This window comes from Dermochelys coriacea, chromosome 5, assembly GCF_009764565.3.
Source record: "Dermochelys coriacea isolate rDerCor1 chromosome 5, rDerCor1.pri.v4, whole genome shotgun sequence".
Classification (NCBI taxonomy): Eukaryota; Metazoa; Chordata; order Testudines; family Dermochelyidae; genus Dermochelys; species Dermochelys coriacea.
Window position 1 is genome coordinate 122,680,387 of NC_050072.1, and position 17,707 is coordinate 122,698,093.

General features: G+C 40.7%; 1 protein-coding gene across 11 annotated transcripts in view; it reads left to right on the forward strand.

Moving 5' to 3' along the window:
* The window catches only part of KIAA1958 (KIAA1958 ortholog), a 122,962-nt gene that overhangs the window by 83,008 nt on the left and 22,247 nt on the right, over window positions 1–17,707 (forward strand). For 5 of the 11 annotated variants that reach the window (XM_038403256.2, XM_038403258.2, XM_043514402.1 and 2 more), the window contains one exon: window positions 4,159–14,582. The exons of 5 other annotated variants lie outside the window; for them this stretch is intronic. In XM_038403256.2, coding sequence (XP_038259184.1) covers window positions 4,159–5,204 — 1,046 coding nt within the window. In that variant the 3' untranslated portion in view covers window positions 5,205–14,582. Of the gene's footprint in view, window positions 1–4,158; window positions 14,583–15,098; window positions 15,108–17,707 lie in introns of those variants that run through there. One more of the 11 variants, XM_038403263.2, reaches the window with a different exon arrangement.

Consider the following 17,707-nt stretch of genomic DNA (forward strand, 5'->3'; position numbering starts at 1 on the left):
ATTTCAACACTGTATCCTACCAGAATAAAAGGATTTCTCCCAGGCATTGACCCATGTTAGTCTCCATTGTGGTATACTGGGGTTCTTTTATATCAACATCAATATTGTGGTTAGTCTTCAAAACAGAGCTGTTACTTTTTATTCACACGTTCACTGCAGAAACCTGATTCAGCAGTGTTCTTTTGACAGCTGGCATGTGCTTCAAAGCGGATGTATACAGTCCTTGACCCTTACAATTCCACTTATCCTGCATGGGGATCAACATCCCGTGGGTGGGTTCCACTGAATGCATGGCCTTGTGGTTAAGAAGCAAGACTGGGACCAGGAGATCTGATATGGGTTCTGTTCCTGGCCCTCCTGCATGACTTTGGGCAAGTCACGTAATCTCTCTGTGCCTCAGTTTCTCTATCCATAAAATGGTGCTGCTAATACTAGTTGTCTACTCTGGAGGAATGCACCTTCCCAATCTTGGGTTGCTCTGGGGGCTGGAGAGGCCCCCAGGATAATTTAGGCAGCCCTGTCTGAAATTTCTGTCCTTGACACAGCCTTCTGGTCCCAGACGCACTCTGGCACACCCCTACTCTGCAGCTTTTGATGGGGGTCCTCGGAGAGTAGCCTTATGTCTGTGTTCTCCAGTGCCTGTCCTGGGGGAATCTTCTCCCGGCTGGAGCCAGGGCTTTTAGGGACCGTTTACACTGCGCTGGCCTAGTGTATGGGGCCAGAGAAGGAGTGAGGCTCTCATTCCAGGACAGAATTAAGCAGCAGCACTCAAGTGGATCAGGGACTGAACCTACAAGATACCGAGCACCTCCTATGTGGGGCTGATCTCTCTCTGCTCCCTCCAGAGTTAATGAGAACACTCAGTGCCTCACAGGAGGTGCTCAAGGGAGATGATCTTCAGACATAGGCAAAAGGTGGTTTTGCCCTATGCTGAGGCTGTATACAGTAGAGATGACCTATTTCAGTTACACAGGGAGAAAGAATCATTCTGCTCTTAGGTCCTGATTCAGCAAAGCACTGAAGCACACGAGTCAGTGGGATCCTTGTGTACTTTGTTGAATCAAGGCTTTAATACTGTAATAAGGCTATACTGTACATACACAGAAATGGAAGGATATGATAACATAACCCTGTACAGTGATAGCAAGGGCAGGATTTTAGCCTTGTATCTCTTCCAAATCATGTCTGTTTAGTTCCCTGACCTCCCTCTCACTCACCCTCCAAAAAAAAAAGTTTTACTAATGCTAATAGTGCAGAAATAATGCAGCTGTTGAAAAACGGTTCATTTTTATTCATCATCACCAGACGTTCCAGCTGATTTCTGATTCTAGATCCTTATTGTTGGTGATGATGAGATTGAAAGCAGATAGAATACAGTTGGATTTTCAGGTACTAAAATCATCATGTTTTGCTGACTACTAGGGAAAAAACTCATAGTTACTTACAAACTAAGCAATTTTCAATATGGAAGTAATTAACGGAAAATAAATATGGAAAAGCATTTTTACTGAACTTCTGTTTTGATCCTAATTACACTCTTGGAAACATGCGTCATACGATATACAGTATGGTGACTGTATTATGCTTTTTTCTTTGTCTTGATAAGTGAATATAGGACAATATAACTCCTATGTTTATCTGAACAATAGATGAAATACTGGAGTTGAATAGCTATCTCAAGATGCATCCATGTTGAGTCCCTGGAGACTCACTAGTTCTCTTGAATGATGAGTATATTAGAAACATTTCATCTTTGTCACAATGATCAAAGAAAAAATGTAAATATGACACCTAGTCAGATTTAAACATCTGACATCCAAATTACATACCTGTCAATGTTTCAGGAAGAAAACAAAAGTGATAAATAGCAATCGAAGAGGGTGGGCATCCAGTACATTGTTCTGCCTTTAGTCCTGTCTCCTCTTTAAATTTCACAGATTTCCTCTTCCTCCTGCAATTCACTACAATGAGCAGGGGATCTGGGTTGACTGGAGAGCAACCCTGAATATCATGGCTATGGGGTGTCACAGTGCCATCAGGAGAGGAGTAAGCTCTGCAGCACCTGGGCTCCATACATGGCTTATTTCCCTTCTGCAGGCAGGGCTGAGAGTGAGAATCATTCACAGGGCTAACAAGATGGGGGGCTGGAAGTGCTGGGAGTGCTTTTCATGAGAGAATGGACTCTTCTAATCTAATCTGGGAAAATGGCCAGTTCCAGCTCCTCCTAGTACCCAGAATTGAGGTCCAGACAATATGTAGCTTCAGACCAACTGAAAAATCTGGCTTATCCTCCAAAACACTTTAAAATGTGGATGATGCCAGTGTTTAGGGCTAGCAGAAGAAAGATTGAATTTGTGAGCATCACCCACTAAACACCGGTGAGTTACTCGGCCTGATGTTATTTTGGCCTGATTTAAACAGGCCAAAGTGTTTAAACAGGAAGAGTGGGTAGTGCACATTGTCTTGTACAACATTTGTAAGTGCTATGTAAATTGGATAAATCCAGCTGGTTGCTAGGTGTTACTGTGTTCTCACTGAAATGCAAATTCCGGTACCTATCTGCAGTTATAAATAAGGACACTCTTAAAGGCGACCTGCAAAGGGCAAAACAAAATGAAATTGTATCTAATGTTGTTTTTAAATTACATATAGAAAAGGCCTGAATCATTTCTGCTTGTTAATTGGGAAAATGTCAGAACCGAGTTCCTTTAACTACAACAGAGCATAGCTAATTCTTTGTGCTTGTCACTGAAATTTTTCTTCTTTGTGTTTGTTGTTTATCATTTTCTAATACCATTAAGCATTGTCATATACCTGAAGAGACCATTCCACCTTTGTGCTTCTAAATTACATCCTTGTATAGATGGATAATTTGCACATGTAAAGAAAATAGTCTTTCAATATCACATGTAATTTAAATGTAAGGACCATTTTCCTTTTTATGCTTTTCATGCCATGATCAACAAGAAAATTAGTATCTCAACAAAAGTTACCTTTAGTGATGGCTTGAACTCTGATTAACAACTGTGGTTTAATATGTCACTGATCACAAAGACCTATAAAAATATCCTTGTAGACCAGCATAAAATTGTTTCCAGATTTTGATCTTCTGCCAAGGTTTCCAGCATGAAAGAAAGGTCAGTTCCTCAAGGAGAAATGGTTCCACTCTCAAGAAGAAACCTGATTGTGTAGGTGATCTTAAGTCTAAGTGAATTTGTGGAGTGCTGTCTTGGTAGCTACTGATGTTTTTCTTCTCTGTCCCCTAAAGATGAAATATTCTACATCTTTCATATCTGTACACTTGTAAACAGGGGCGGATTTAGGGGCAGGCAACTGCCTGGGGTGCTGAGCTCAGGGTCCTGAATAAATACAGATTTACAGATCCTAGTGTGCAAATTTATCATCTTATATGACCGGGATAAATCATGCATGCAAATTATGCATCCAAGTTGTGAAATGGGTTACAAATGCAATAAAAAATAAGGTACGCAGAAGTTTAACAAATGGGAGGAGGGGTGCCAAAGATGGTCCTCGCCTGGGGTGCCATTTGGTCTAGGGCTGGCCCTGCTTGTAAACTATGGATTGCACTGTAGTATGGTTATTTGCAAACCCTTTGTGTTTGGGTGTGCTGTGTTATAATGTTCTGTACATTTCTGTCTATATTTATTTAGTACTTGAAAATGCATCTCATTAAAGATACTTTTTAATGGAATAAATATGATGCTTTAGTTTTTGTTTTGTTTTTTAATTGGAACCAGTACAACCTCTGGTTTCACAAATGAAGCAATTCAGAATGGGTTTAGCTACTCGAATTGGGCCCCTGCGCACAGCAGTGGAATCAATCTACAAGTTTTCTATCTCACATTTGTTCGAAAATGCAGACTTGCCTCTAGTCCCAGACTTGTCCACAAATCTCCATGCGCCCAAGTGTGCGCCAGTGACAGGAGGAGCTCATTTTGATTGTTTTTTTGCCATACTCTAGTAACATCATTTGTGAAACTGAAGTTGGCTTTTCAAACATGAGACAGGTATGTAATAATGTTTTCCAATGATCTTTGTGAAATTGATTTTTTTTTTCCTTTCTTAAGGAAATTATTTTGGGGGAAAACATGTCGCACAAACTCATTGTTCCCTTGTCTGTTCTTTTTCCTCTGTCAGACCAGGATGAGAGAGCAGCAGAACTCAGCAGGGAGCAGAATGAGAAAACCATTCGCAGCACTCAGACGGCTCTCCGTAACTTCAGAGAGTTTCTCATCTCCAAATATCCCTCAGAAACCCGGGAAATCTATGTCATCCCTTGCAAAGAGCTCGATGCATATCTAGCATCCTTCTTTGTGGATGCGAGACAGAAGGATGGCTCAGAATATGAGCCGAACAGCTTGGCCAACTATCAGTGCGGACTGGAGCGCTATCTCAAAGAACACAGGTATGGATACAGTATTACAAGGGATAAAGAGTTCAAGAGATCTCAAGAAGCTTTGAAGCAAAAGCAAATAGAGCTGAGATGTAAAGGCAAAGGAAACAAGCCACACAAATCCATGAAGCTGACCTTTGCTGATGAGCTTATCCTACGCAAAAGAGGCTTGTTGAGTCGATATAATCCCGAGGGGCTGCTGAACCTTGTCTGGCTAAATAATACTAAGGCGTTTGGACACTGCACAGGTTTTCATGGGTCCACCCTCAAATGGGGAGATATCAGGCTCCGGGTGACAGAAACAGGCTTGGAATATTTGGAGTGGATGGGGCAAGAGACTGGTGATATGAATGCCAAAACCAAGAGAGGAGGGACTGATTCCAGAGTCTATGCCACCCAGCATGCTCCACAGACCTGCCCAGTGCAAGACTACAAGGAGTACGCTCAAAGACGGCCCCCTGCAATGCGATATGAAGATGCTCCTTTCTACCTGTCCATCAAGCCGGTTGTCAATTTGGCTGCACTTCATTGGTACAACTGTCAAGCCCTGGGGAAGAACAAGCTTGCAAAGATGGTAAAGACGATGTGCGAGAAGGGCAACATCCCTGGCAGAAAGACCAACTTCAGCGTCTACCAGAGCTGCAGCACCCTGTCCGAAGCACAGAGTAACCAGCTGGTGCTAATCTGTAACAATTTAAGTCAACAAGCTGCCCAGTCTATGGCAAGCCACTCCAGTTCTGGCAACTTCATAGTGTCAGCTTCTTATGACTCTTCCTCCGACACGGCTTGAAAGGTGGATTTCAATTGAACAGTTTTTTTGTTAAGCGTTGAATTTATGCCCACTAATACACATCAACTGTGATTGTACACTACTTCCCCACACCTTCCCAGTGTTAATTCACTTTATAAAAAATATAAATATATAATATATTTTTCTTTTTACAAATAAGTCGATAGAAATAGTTTAGTATTACTAACATAGTATTTATAGTGTTTAATACAAAAATGAAAGCTACTTATGGGTTATAATATAATTGCAGATTTTACAAGGGCAAAATGGTTCTCAGGCAACACAAGAGAGACTGGAAATACAGTTTTTAACATGCATGCAAACAATGAGTGTAAATCCCCATGGAGGCTTACACCTCAAATCTGTTTTAAATCATTTTTGTAAAGCTTCTTATTTTAACAACATGATCTCCAAGGTAGAGGGAGACAAACTTAGACAAACTGGCTGCTGTTTCTTACCTGAAAGCTTGTTCTTGTTCAGCCAGACCAGGAAATAAGAGGTGTATCAGTGTAAGCTTGTGAAATCATTTAGAGCAGTTTTTGTTTTCTTATTGTTGTGGTTCCTGAGGCTCATTTATGCCAACTGGAAAAATATATAATATTCCTAAACACAGTCCACTGAAGACTATTTTTAACTATTTTTTGTTGTTGATTTTCTGTGATCAAAAATGTCTCTGGTCTTTAGACTATGAGATATTTGTTTTGAACAATATGCAAAGGTGTAATGGCAAAAAGACTGTTATACAAATAACCTTTAGTGTTTCAAACTAAGCATTGGTCATTAGTATTTTGTTTTATGTTATCCATGGAAATGCAACGTGAGCTTCTACTAAATTAGAATTTCAGCCACTCTTTCAATTTTCCAGGGAATGCAACAATGCTGAAAAATCAGAAATCTCTTCCCAGGCCATAAAAATAGAATACAGATAAATCAAATGTGTTTTAAATTGTCATTCAAAATCCATAGGAGGCATAATAGACAATGTAAATGATTTTTATATTTAATATGTGAGGGGGTAAATTAAATTCTTAAAATACTAGAAAACACAGTGAGCTAAATTCAGCTATTAACACACAATTTCCACCGAAGACAATATATGTGAATATGAAAGCAGAATTTGGCTCTTAAAGACTAAATAATGACTGTTATCTTTCCAACTGATTTACTTTGCAGTATAATTGTTCATTAAGCACAGGGAGAACGCTAACAAATTAAACATTTCAGTTGGAACCTTTGCATTATAATCCCTAACCTTTAAAATTAAGTATGATCATTTTGATGGTAATTGAACTGAGTTTATGCTGCGTTACATATGAAAATACTTTGCTAAGGTACCCTAGCACTGCAAAGATGAGACTTTAGACAAAACCACTAGCAACTTGATCTGATGGCCATTGAAGTTAATGGGAGTCCATCCATTGACTTCAACGGGTGCTTGATCAGGTCATAGGTGAGCAAACTGTCTGTTTCTTTGTTTACATTCTTTAGATCTGCAACTCTGTAGTGAGTGACATTTAAACCAGGGGAGAATAAAGGGAGGGTGAGAATAAGGGTAGCAAAAAGAAGTAGAAACTAACCAACCCAATGAATATACTTTAACGGGTGTGAGGATGAAATTTTCTCCTATGCAGAGGATTAGCGCAAGGTTCTATGCATCACTTCAGCCTTATTCTGAGGTCTTCAGTGGAATGTTAGTAGCATGTCGACCTTGTGGTGGCCCTCTGCACAAGCATGAATTTCACCCCAACGAATCTCTCTCCCACCTGACCTTGTAACACATATCAACTCTAAAGCAACTTGTGTGTAGCACAATCTGCTTTTGAACTCCCAGTGATACCTACATATCACTACACCTGTGGCACTACAGGGCTTTGATTTCTTGTGTGCTTGCTAAGCCAGAGTTTTGGACAAGAGGATAAATCACCAAGAGCTACTACTCTACCCATCTTTCCGGTCCCTGAGTTACTAACAGATACAGTACCCTTTCTTCCTCACTGTTGAGGACTTAGGGGTAGACGTTGGTTTGGCTGGAGTCAGGTGAAGGTAGCTGATGGTCATACTGCAAGTTCTTACTGGCTCTACAAGAGGCATTGGTCTTGATTTTGAACATTGAATTTGAGGCCAAAACTTGCGCCCATGGACATTAGCGTCAGGTGTGCCACTGAGTTCAGTGGATCAGGATATTTGGCCCTTTAGGGTGTGTCTACACGGTAGTTGGAGCTGTGATTGGAGAACAGATTGGTGTACCCATGCTAGCTTCAACCTCGCTAGCAGGAGACACTGGGCACCCATCGAACCGAGTGGCAACACCACCATGAGAAATAGTAATGCGTCCCTCTCGCGGGACTGCTCAATATTATGGAACTCGTGTAGGTAGGACCTGGAATTGTTAGCTGAGATTAATTGGTTTGCGGTGTGATTTTGCCTTTTCATATTTTCTGATCAAGCTTTGTCTCCCTGATTGGCCCCATACAGCATAAAAAGAAATACATTTCTCCGCCAAACACTTGAAACGCCACTTTGTGCATGCGAGGATTGTGTTTTAGGGTATGTGTCTACGCAGCAGCTGCAGTAGAATGGGTGGCGGCTTGTTCTAGCCAGCCAAGTACGTACCCAAAGGGTCAGGTGAAATTGTACTCGGGTGGGTTGCCAGAGCTGCTGCTCATATTGCTATTTTTAGCATGCTAGCTTCTGCAGAGCTAGCACCTCTCTGTCTACCCATGCTGGGAATTACACCTCCCAGCCACAATGTAGTCATCCCCTAGACTTACTAGAGTCTTTTATTCTGTCTGGCTGGAGGCAAGTCTAATCAGAGTAGATCATTAAGGAAGAAAAGGCACTAAGATTGCTGAATATGCTTGGGGAGCAAAAGCAGTTCCATTGTTTTTTGCTTCTCAGTCCATATTTCCCATACCCTTCCTGCCAACTCCCATTTCCGCAGTGTTTGTCTGTTTGGCATTTACAAGTTTGAGTTTGGGTTAACGTCATAGGCAGGGCGTTAATCTTGATATAACCATGAAAGATAGCAGCTCTGCTAGTTCACATGCTTAGGAATCATGTATTTTGGAGATTGGGAGGGAGGGGCATGTTTATTGCATTTATTTTATTTTATTTTTAAATACATGTTTGTGTATTTAGCCTTTTCTTCTGTACTTTATGACAACCCTAACAAGTAACTCAGGGTTACAATAGTCTGAACTTGCCGTGCCAGTGGCAGAATGCTGGAAAGCTTTGCTAGGGATGGTCAGCGCAATACAGAGCTCTCTAGTTAGACTCTTTGTTGAGGTAGCTTTGAACACATAGGGCCAGAATCTGATATCTGTATAGTATGGTTGCCACTGGCTATGCCCCTACTGCCAGCCTGACCCTCCTCCCCCCAGCTGCTTGCCCCCACACCCATCCTGCCCTAGGAGCCTGTGGCATGTTACACACACTCAGAGCAAGACCAGGGCATTGGCTGGACTTCAGCGTGTTGTCCCCCATCTGCAACACACATGGCCAGCAGCAAATAAAACCTGACATGCCACATCCGCTGACCAGGAACAAGCAAGGCAGCAGAAAAACTGGCCTGGCCAAGTGGCAACCCTACTGAGTAGCACCATACTCCGACCGTAGACCCATTGACGTTAAATGGCACTTGGAGGAAGGTACTATTCAGTCTGAGTAACGGTATCAGAATCTGGACCATAAAGGAGGTGCTATATACTTCTTTATTAATATGCCTGCTGTACGTTTTAATTTAACCTGTCAAAATAGAGCTTTGAGAAGTGAGTTCAAGTACTTACCTCTTTTTTAACTTTGAGAAAATGAGTGTAATGACTCTTCCTGTGCAATATTTGCTTGTTGAATTGAATGTTATTGTCTCCGCAGTGTGAAGCTTTCCTGTTAGTAAAGCCACAACAGTGCAGCCAGGACATAGTTCCGTAAATTGCCACAAGCCTTTTAACCCTTTATTTCTACAGAAACCAGGGGCTAGATTCTGTCACTCTTACTCCATGATCAGTCCCACTGAAATCAAAGGGACTACTCGTGAAATAAGGTATTACTCATAGCCAATGACCTGAGCCATGCGAAATGATGAAGGAATTGGGAAACTTGTAAAAATGCCTTGAGAGTCTTTATCTGTGCTATTGACTGACTCCTGTCCTAATGTAAACACTGGCGTGGGTTCTGTGCATTTTAAACCAAGTTAAGAAAAGTAGCACCGTTTAAAAGTGTTTAGTATGGTTCGCATCAATGTGACAGCCCTCATTTACACCTAAGCAAACCCACTGGCTTGAGTGGGGTAACTTGGGCATAACTGAGTACAAAATTTGGTTCTCTAATTTTTTTTAAAGTCTTAACACAGCTACGCAAACCCTGAGAAAGAGAGAGATTTCAAACCCACTGTTTTTGTTGTGCAAAGTAGGCTTTGCTGAGGTTACTGCATGACCACATTGTCAGTTCTTGCAAAACATCTCACAATAAAAAGCATGACACTAACAAGTGTAGTAAATGTAAGGCAAACCGTCTGTTTAAAAAGCCAAGAAACAAACCTGGAAGTGTTTTATGGTCACCCATTAAAATAGACACAGGTGAGTTCATCTGAAAGTGGTCCTTCAAATACATGCATATGAGTATATTTGAATGACTGGACATTCAGATATATGCGCCTATGGATACTAGAACTGAATGCTTATGCCTTGTTTTAATAATCACTGGTGTCTATCTCTGGGGTTATTTCATGTTTGCACAAAACACCTGTTTCACTATGTGATATTCCATACTTGAGATGGGTGAACTCTGGAGTTCTGTGAACCTTACAGTCTATTATTTGTGTCTGAAAAAGCTTGCACAACTAGTTCAAGTATATGAATCTTACCTGGGTTACACAAACTTCCACATAGCTATACTTTTAAATACATGCAATTGGCATAAAAAGCCTACAGGTTAACTGTAGTTACATTGCAATGTGCATAAAAACCCCTCTTCAGTTATTTTGTGTAATAATTCTACAATAACATTGTACAAGCAACGTAACGTTGGACAATATAAAAGTGCAGAACAGCTGTACTTGTCACACAGGTCTGTTTCTTGAAGGATACCAACATTGTGGAACTATTTCATATTAATATGCATTTCTCAGAAGCTACAGAGCATTGATATTTAATCTATAGTATACTTACAGCTTTGTTTCGGCATATGAGGTGTTTTACAGGTTACATTAATACACACACTTTGCTCAAGTGTTTGATTAGAAGGAAAATCACATTTTATTACGCTGCTGGTATAGCTGATGTGCAGCACAAAACAGAATTGCCTAGTAGGAGGTGGCTTTGTGCTTTCACACTGCCTGGATTCTGGGCTGGACAAGGGGCCAGAATGGCCCTAATGTAAATTAAAATCTCTATAGCACCATGTACTATCCCTATTCTATTCAGATTCCTATATGTCCCTCATTGCTGTAGTATCTGAGTATGTTCCAACATGCATTAAATTACATGACTAGCATCTGTTATGTATGGTTCTTCCTTTCTCTCTTCCCCTCCCCAAGGACAATTTGTAGAAGTCTGTGATGGGGTCCTGACCCCTGCCATCCTCGATCCACCCCCTCCTTTCCTAATCCTGACATGTCCCCTACACCAGTGGTTGTGAGAAGGCAGCTCACTTTCCCTGCACCAGGAAAATCCTTCCTTTGCCTATAGTGGCACATTCATGGCACCTGCACACTGGAGCGGGGGACAGAGTCTTTCACCCTGAGTGCGCCTATTTCTACTCCTAACAGACACACCTGTGGTCCCTGGAGCACTGGGCCTTAGCATTCTGGTAACTGCAGGCTTAGATTTTGTAGTATGCAATCACTGAAAGGAACACCAGTGTGTCTATTTGAATGACCACACAAGCCTAGAGATGCATCTCATTGACTTATCTCATACCTGAAATCATTTAACACATGTCATTGCAGGCGATCTTTCCCACCCTGCCATGCAGGTGAGCATAGGTGAAATTCACCTTTGCACAAGGTCTATGCACCATTCAAGTCTAACAAAAGTCCTCAAAATAGGATTCAAATGGGACCTAGGGTCACTTGGCACAGGGGGTTAATTTCATCCTATATATAGTGCCAGATATGAGGAAATAGCACTGTATCTTGTCCCATAACTCCTTGCGTTCCTAAGGGGGCTAAGGGAGCTGTGAAATCATGCTAATTTAACACAGATATATGGTATAATCTGTCCTAAGTTAAATTAAACCATTTGTTATCTTTGTGTTCATCTGGACCAGGTTTAAGATGTACAGTACATCGATAATGGACCTACAGTTGAAAAGGGATTAGGAGGTTAGTTCATTACAGAGCAATGTGAAGTATCTTTAACAGTCATCTGTTTTGCAGTTTAATTTGGATCTTCAGTAATGAATGGACACTACATCCATTATGGTTGGGACTTTCAGTAGCCTAAGGGAGTTAGGTGCTCAGTCTCAATGAAATTCAATGGGATTTGGGTGCCTAAAGCTGGTACGCACCTTTGAAAATCCCAATTTATATCCATTGCATTAATGGGTTATGTGTTTTTTTCCCATTGTTATTTTCTACTGTCTATAAATCTCATGTAAGTAACTGAGTTGCCAACTGAGGTGAAAAATTAACAAAACGCAAGTTTTTATTTGGCACAAAAATTCTGATTATTTGATGCTGAAAGAAAATAGACCTTTTAATTCAGTTTCAGAGATATTATTCTTGCTATTTTTTAATAGTCTACTTTTTATAAAAAGACAGTCTGACACTTCCTACGCCTGGACTTTGACCTGCTTTACAATAGCTATAATCTTGTGGAAAATATCCTGCACATCCTCAGGGCAATCATCTCAGCTTGCGTAAATGGTGTGTAGCTCCATTGACTTTCATGGAGTTAGGCCATCTTAACCCAGTAGAGAATCCAACCCAGAGTATTTATTGGATTTGGGTATTTTTATTGAAATCCACCTCTCCTTCATCAAGAAATTTAAAACACCTCAGGCAATAACCAGGACTTTTACAGGGCCTAGATTTTTTTTAAAAGTTTTGTGCTCTGCTTATGCAGCTACATCAGAAAGAATGCAAAAAAACCCCACATCTAAAACCTTAATGAATTCTAGAGATGAGTTTATACCCTCTCTGATGTAAGTGCTCAAAAAAAATGATATTTAGTGCTATTTTAACTAATAGAAATTTTTCACAGGAGACTAGAAGATTTGAAGGGTGCTGGGTCATCAGAATGGGAGCCTTACCCTTGTAGGTCATTGGTTTAAATCAGGTCCATGTTGACAGTGATTAGAGTTCATTCTGTCTCATAGTTATTTGGTTAGTTACCATATATGTGATGACTTGGTGGTCTTGATGTAATGCCTAATGGAGATGATTGATTAATGAGTCCGTATCACTAAAAACATCACTGTTGTTTACAGCAGCCGGAATACTTGGTGGTAGTCTCCGTAAAGGCCAAATGAGATGAGGAATTTCAGAGGGCAGCATGAGGAACTTGCACTGCGACTGCTTTGACTTCATTGAATCATAGAAGTCTAGGACTGGGAGGGACCTTGAGAGATCATCTAGTCCAGTCCCCTGAATTCAAGGCAGGACCATGTAATAAATAGCCCATTCCTGACAGGTGTTTGACTAACCGGTTCTTAAAAACTTCCAGTGATTGAGATTCCACAACCTCCTTTCATGTTTGTTAGCAGGAATAGAGCTCTTACCTTCTGTGGGCCAACACGTAGGGCATGTCCACACTTACCTCCGGAGCAATCGATCCAGCAGCGGTCGATTTATCGCGTCTAGCGAAGACGCAATAAATCAACCGCCGAGTGCTCTCCTGTCGACTCCGGTACTCCACGGGAGCAAGAGGCACAGGCAGAGTTGACGGGGGAGAGTCAGCAGTCAACTTACCTCAGTGAAGACATATATTTATTATTCATGTAGCTGAAGTTGCGTAACTTAGATCAATCCTCCCAGCAGTGTAGACCAGGCCGTAGAGGACAACATAATCACATACACTTAACCAGCATTGCACTTTGACCCACAAGCATTGACATCCTTTTTTTCCTCTTGAGTTATGCTTTCAATATCAGTCTTCAGAAAACCCAAAGTGAAACTAAATCAAAATAACTGATTTCCCCCCCCCCCCGATTTCACATCAAAACTACACAAAACTTTCACTCAGTTTCAACAGGAAACCATAAATCTGCCCAAGTTGGTTTGAAATTGGGGCTAACTTTGCATCGCGCAACCCAAAACAGAACTTACAACCCAGTAACAATTTTGCATTGATTTCAGCTTTTATTGTGAGTCCTGCTCTCATAGCAGCCATCTAGCTTTATGTTACAACAGAAAGCTTTGTAAAGGAGATAGAAGGGGTTTAGATGTTTTTATTTAATATGTTGACAGGCTTTACTAGTTTCCCTTGTCTTAGTGTTTGGTTACAGGATACTGTAATGTATATGGCTTCTAGAATCTTTCTGGTCAAATTAGACTGTGAAATGACTTTGCAACTTTCACTCTGGGGTAATCCCCAATTTGCTCTGCATTGCTGCTGATCGGATTCCCTATCTGTGGTTAAAAGTATTTAATGTTTTTACTTCTCACCTAAGGAACATCAGGCTTGAGAACAGACCAATTAAAGAAATCGTTTCCCAGGATTTAAGGCTTGAGAAATAATGACAAAGTTTAGAAGAAAAGGGAAAAAAAGGAGCGATACTGGGCTTCTATATGATTTTGAATAACTTCATTCAGGAAGACAAATATGCTTATAGCAAAGAAGAGACAGAGCAGCCAATGAGTTATGATTGTGATAGTAATTTTCTTATGAGTTAATTTTTTTCCCTGTGTGCCAGGCATAGGTTCAAATCTTACAAGCCCTGACTAAAATGGGAATTTTGTGCATAAAATACTTGCAAGGTTGGATCCTAAATGTAACTCATATATTGTGTGTGTGTGTGTGTGTGTGACTTATACTGCGTCTCTATACATAATATATATACTGTACATTTATATAGATACAGAAAGTATTAGAGCATACACAGAAAAAATCTTACTCATTTGTTCATTAATTTTATTTCAGAATTGTTTTCTGAATATCTGTTCTTCCTGTGACCTATATAATATATTTTTGGGCCTTATTCTGCCTTCTTTACTCAGGAAGAATCAGGCTCACTTTAGGGAATATTTTAGCTGAAAAATGAGATCTTAATAGATTATAAAATCATGCCATAGAGATTCTTGCCAATTTTGTAGCACCAGATGAAGGAAGGAAAGAAAATGCTTTCTAAATAAACATGCTTCCTGCCCATTGATCCATACTCACAACTTCCATGTAGGTTTCAGAGTAGCAGCCGTGTTAGTCTGTATTCGCAAAAAGAAAAGGAGGACTTTTAGCACCTTAGAGACTAACAAATTTATTTGAGCATAAGCTTTTGTGAGCTACAGCTCACTTCATCGGATGCATTTGCATCCGATGAAGAGAGCTGTAGCACATGAAAGCTTATGCTCAAATAAATTTGTTAGTCTCTAAACTTCCATGTACTAGAGGAGGAGTTTTAGAGGCTTGACTGACTAAACTCTTTGAGGGTTGCATGGGGTTTAAGTGACGGCAGAACTTGGTCCTAAATGTATAAATTTTAGCCAAACTCCAACTGTTCTCTGCAGAATAGAAAGGAGGCATTTTATTAGGTAGGGGGCATAAGACTGCCAGGTGACATAAGCTACTACAGAAATAAATTTGGTGCTGTACACACTCACTACATTTCACTTTTGAACTCCTTTTGCCATTACACAGGGATGGAGGTGTCTACAGTTCTTTGGCACTCCTTCAGGTCAATGGCATGTGTTCATAGGTCTTGGAGTTTCAGTCCTTTTCTCTTCAAACTTCTCTTGACCAGAGTCTTTCCGTCATATCCTGTCTTGCTGTCCTCTTCCTCCCATTCTTTCTTTGCTGGTTGTTCTTTTCCAAGTCTTCTCCAGTCCGCCTCAAACATGTGGTCTCCAGCCTATCTGTCATTGAGAGCTAGGGTGACCAGTTGCCCTGATTTTATAGGGACAGTCCCAATATTTGGGGCTTTTTCTTACATAGGCTCCTAATACCCCCCACCCCCATCCCGATATTTCACACTTGCTATATGGTCACCCTATTGAGAGCCCCAAGTTCATCTTCCCCCAATCTCTTCCATGTGCATCCTGTCTATTTTCTGCTTGCCTGCCATCCTCCTCAGTATGTTGTTTTCTACTGCCTGTTTCTTCTTTTCTTCCAGCTATGTAAAACACACCATATATCAGGCAGGGAGAAACTCATACAGCATACACTTTTCCTTTCAGTTTGTTACTTAACTGCCAGTCCCACAGGTCACCTTTTCTACTGCCACTCATGCACATTGGGTGCTGTGTACACTCAGCTGAAATACAAAGTACATAATTGTCAAGCCTGGCTACCAACTCTCCTTTTTGGTTCTTAGTGGGCACTTACAAATTTAGTCTTTGGGTTTCTGACATGCTATTTGAGAGCTCAGGTGTGGAACTGGCTGCCCTCACTTGGGTACCCAAGTGTGTGATTTGGGCCCTACACTTCCAAAGATAAGGACCTATTCTCTTTGTCCCCTAGGACTTTGCACAGAACTCACATTGAAACGAGGGTGAATCTCATACATAGAACAAAGGGTCATTATGGCTTTTAGAAATACAATCCATATTGTCTTTTACTGTAGGTTTAAAAATTAAATAAATACGGCATTTTATCTTATTCTTGGTATTTCAGGACATTTATTCAGTCTCCACCATCTACACTGCTGAAATCTGAGAATCCCTACATTTGATAATAAAAACAGCAACAGAGACTAACACAGGATCTGGAATGTCCTGCAGAGAGATTCAGATCTCTAGCATGTGAGATAATAATGTTTCCGTTTTGGGGGTTAATTCTGCTCTCAGTTACTGTCATGCAACCCTACTGGGCAGGGCCTGCTCCAGGCACCAGCTTTCCAAGCAGGTGCTTGGGGCGGCATTCAGAATGGGGCAGCAGTCCGTGTCCCACGGCCGCAATTTGGCGGCAGCTCCACGGCTCTTCGGGGGGCGGCAGCAATTCGACGGCGACTGTTTGGGGCGGCAAAATTGGTAGAGCTGCCCCTGCTACTGGGATAACTTCAGTGGCATTGCACCACTATAGACTAGAGCAGAATCTGGCTTTCTGATAGGACCCAATTCAACAAGGAATTTACATAAGCAGCGGGACTTAAGCATGTGCCTTATGCCCTGATCCAGCAAAGCTGCTAAGCATGTACTTTAAGCATGTGAATAGATACTGACTTCACTGAGATGACTCATGTTTAAAGCTAAGCACATGCCTAAGTGCTTTGCTGGATCAGTACCTTTGTATCTATATTATTTCTTGTCTTGGTGAACAATACCCGTGCAATGTAGCGTTCTTGAGCTGTCACAATCTACCAGGTCATGGCAAGGTAAAAGAGAAAGAGATTGGATTACCAAGAAGAATGTAAGTAAAATGTTGATGAAGATAATCGAATGGCACAGAGAAAGAGAGAGAGTTTTGCAAACACAATAGAACTCTTTGTCTTCTTTCTAAAGAATGCAAACATAATCTTGGTCTTTGACCAGCCTTTTAATGTCCTGTTTTGTTTTACACGGGAATTAAAAAATATTTTCCATTTTTTTTAATTATCTACTCTAACTTTGACCTTTGAAAAGTGTTTTACTATGACAACCGTTGGTCTCATGGTGAGCAGTGCTAGGAAAACAGCAGCAAAAATAAATCTTTTAATTTATTTTACCTACTATGTTTAATCCCTTTAATCTGTTAATAATTTGTGTTTTCTTCCTCTTTGCAAAACAGCAGGTTTAGCACTGTTAAACATGATTTTCAGGGACATATGTTGTTTCACTATAACAAAATTTTCACAGAACAATTTTCCTAAGTGATCAATCCATTTTCAGTATTAAATCTTACTCTAAAACCAACTTTATCTTACTGACTTTTTCTAACTGTGCCCTCATTATAGTTAAAACTCAACTTTTTAACAGCATTTTTAAAAGGTAGATTTTGTTATTTTTCTTTTGTTTTATAAACAGTGTTTGTTAAAAACAATTACTGTCTTGCCAAAAAAAATGATGATTTCTATGCATTGTGTGATTCAGTGATGTTGAGATTTTGCATGTCTTGTAGGTGCTCTTACATATGTACATTTGTGATATCTGTAGAAATGTTAACCATGTCAATCAATGGCTATTAGCCAGGATGGGTAGGCATGCAAAACCATGCTCTGAAGTGTCCCTAGCCTCTGTTTGCCAGAAGCTGGGAATGGGCGACAGGGGACGGATCATTTGATGATTACCTGTTCTGTTCATTCCCTCTGGGGCACCTGGCATTGGCCACTGTCAGAAGACAGGATACTGGGCTAGATGGACCATTGTTCTGACCCAGTATGGCCGTTCTTATGTTCTTATGTATTGCTGCTATAACCACTTATTGTAGTTAACTGAA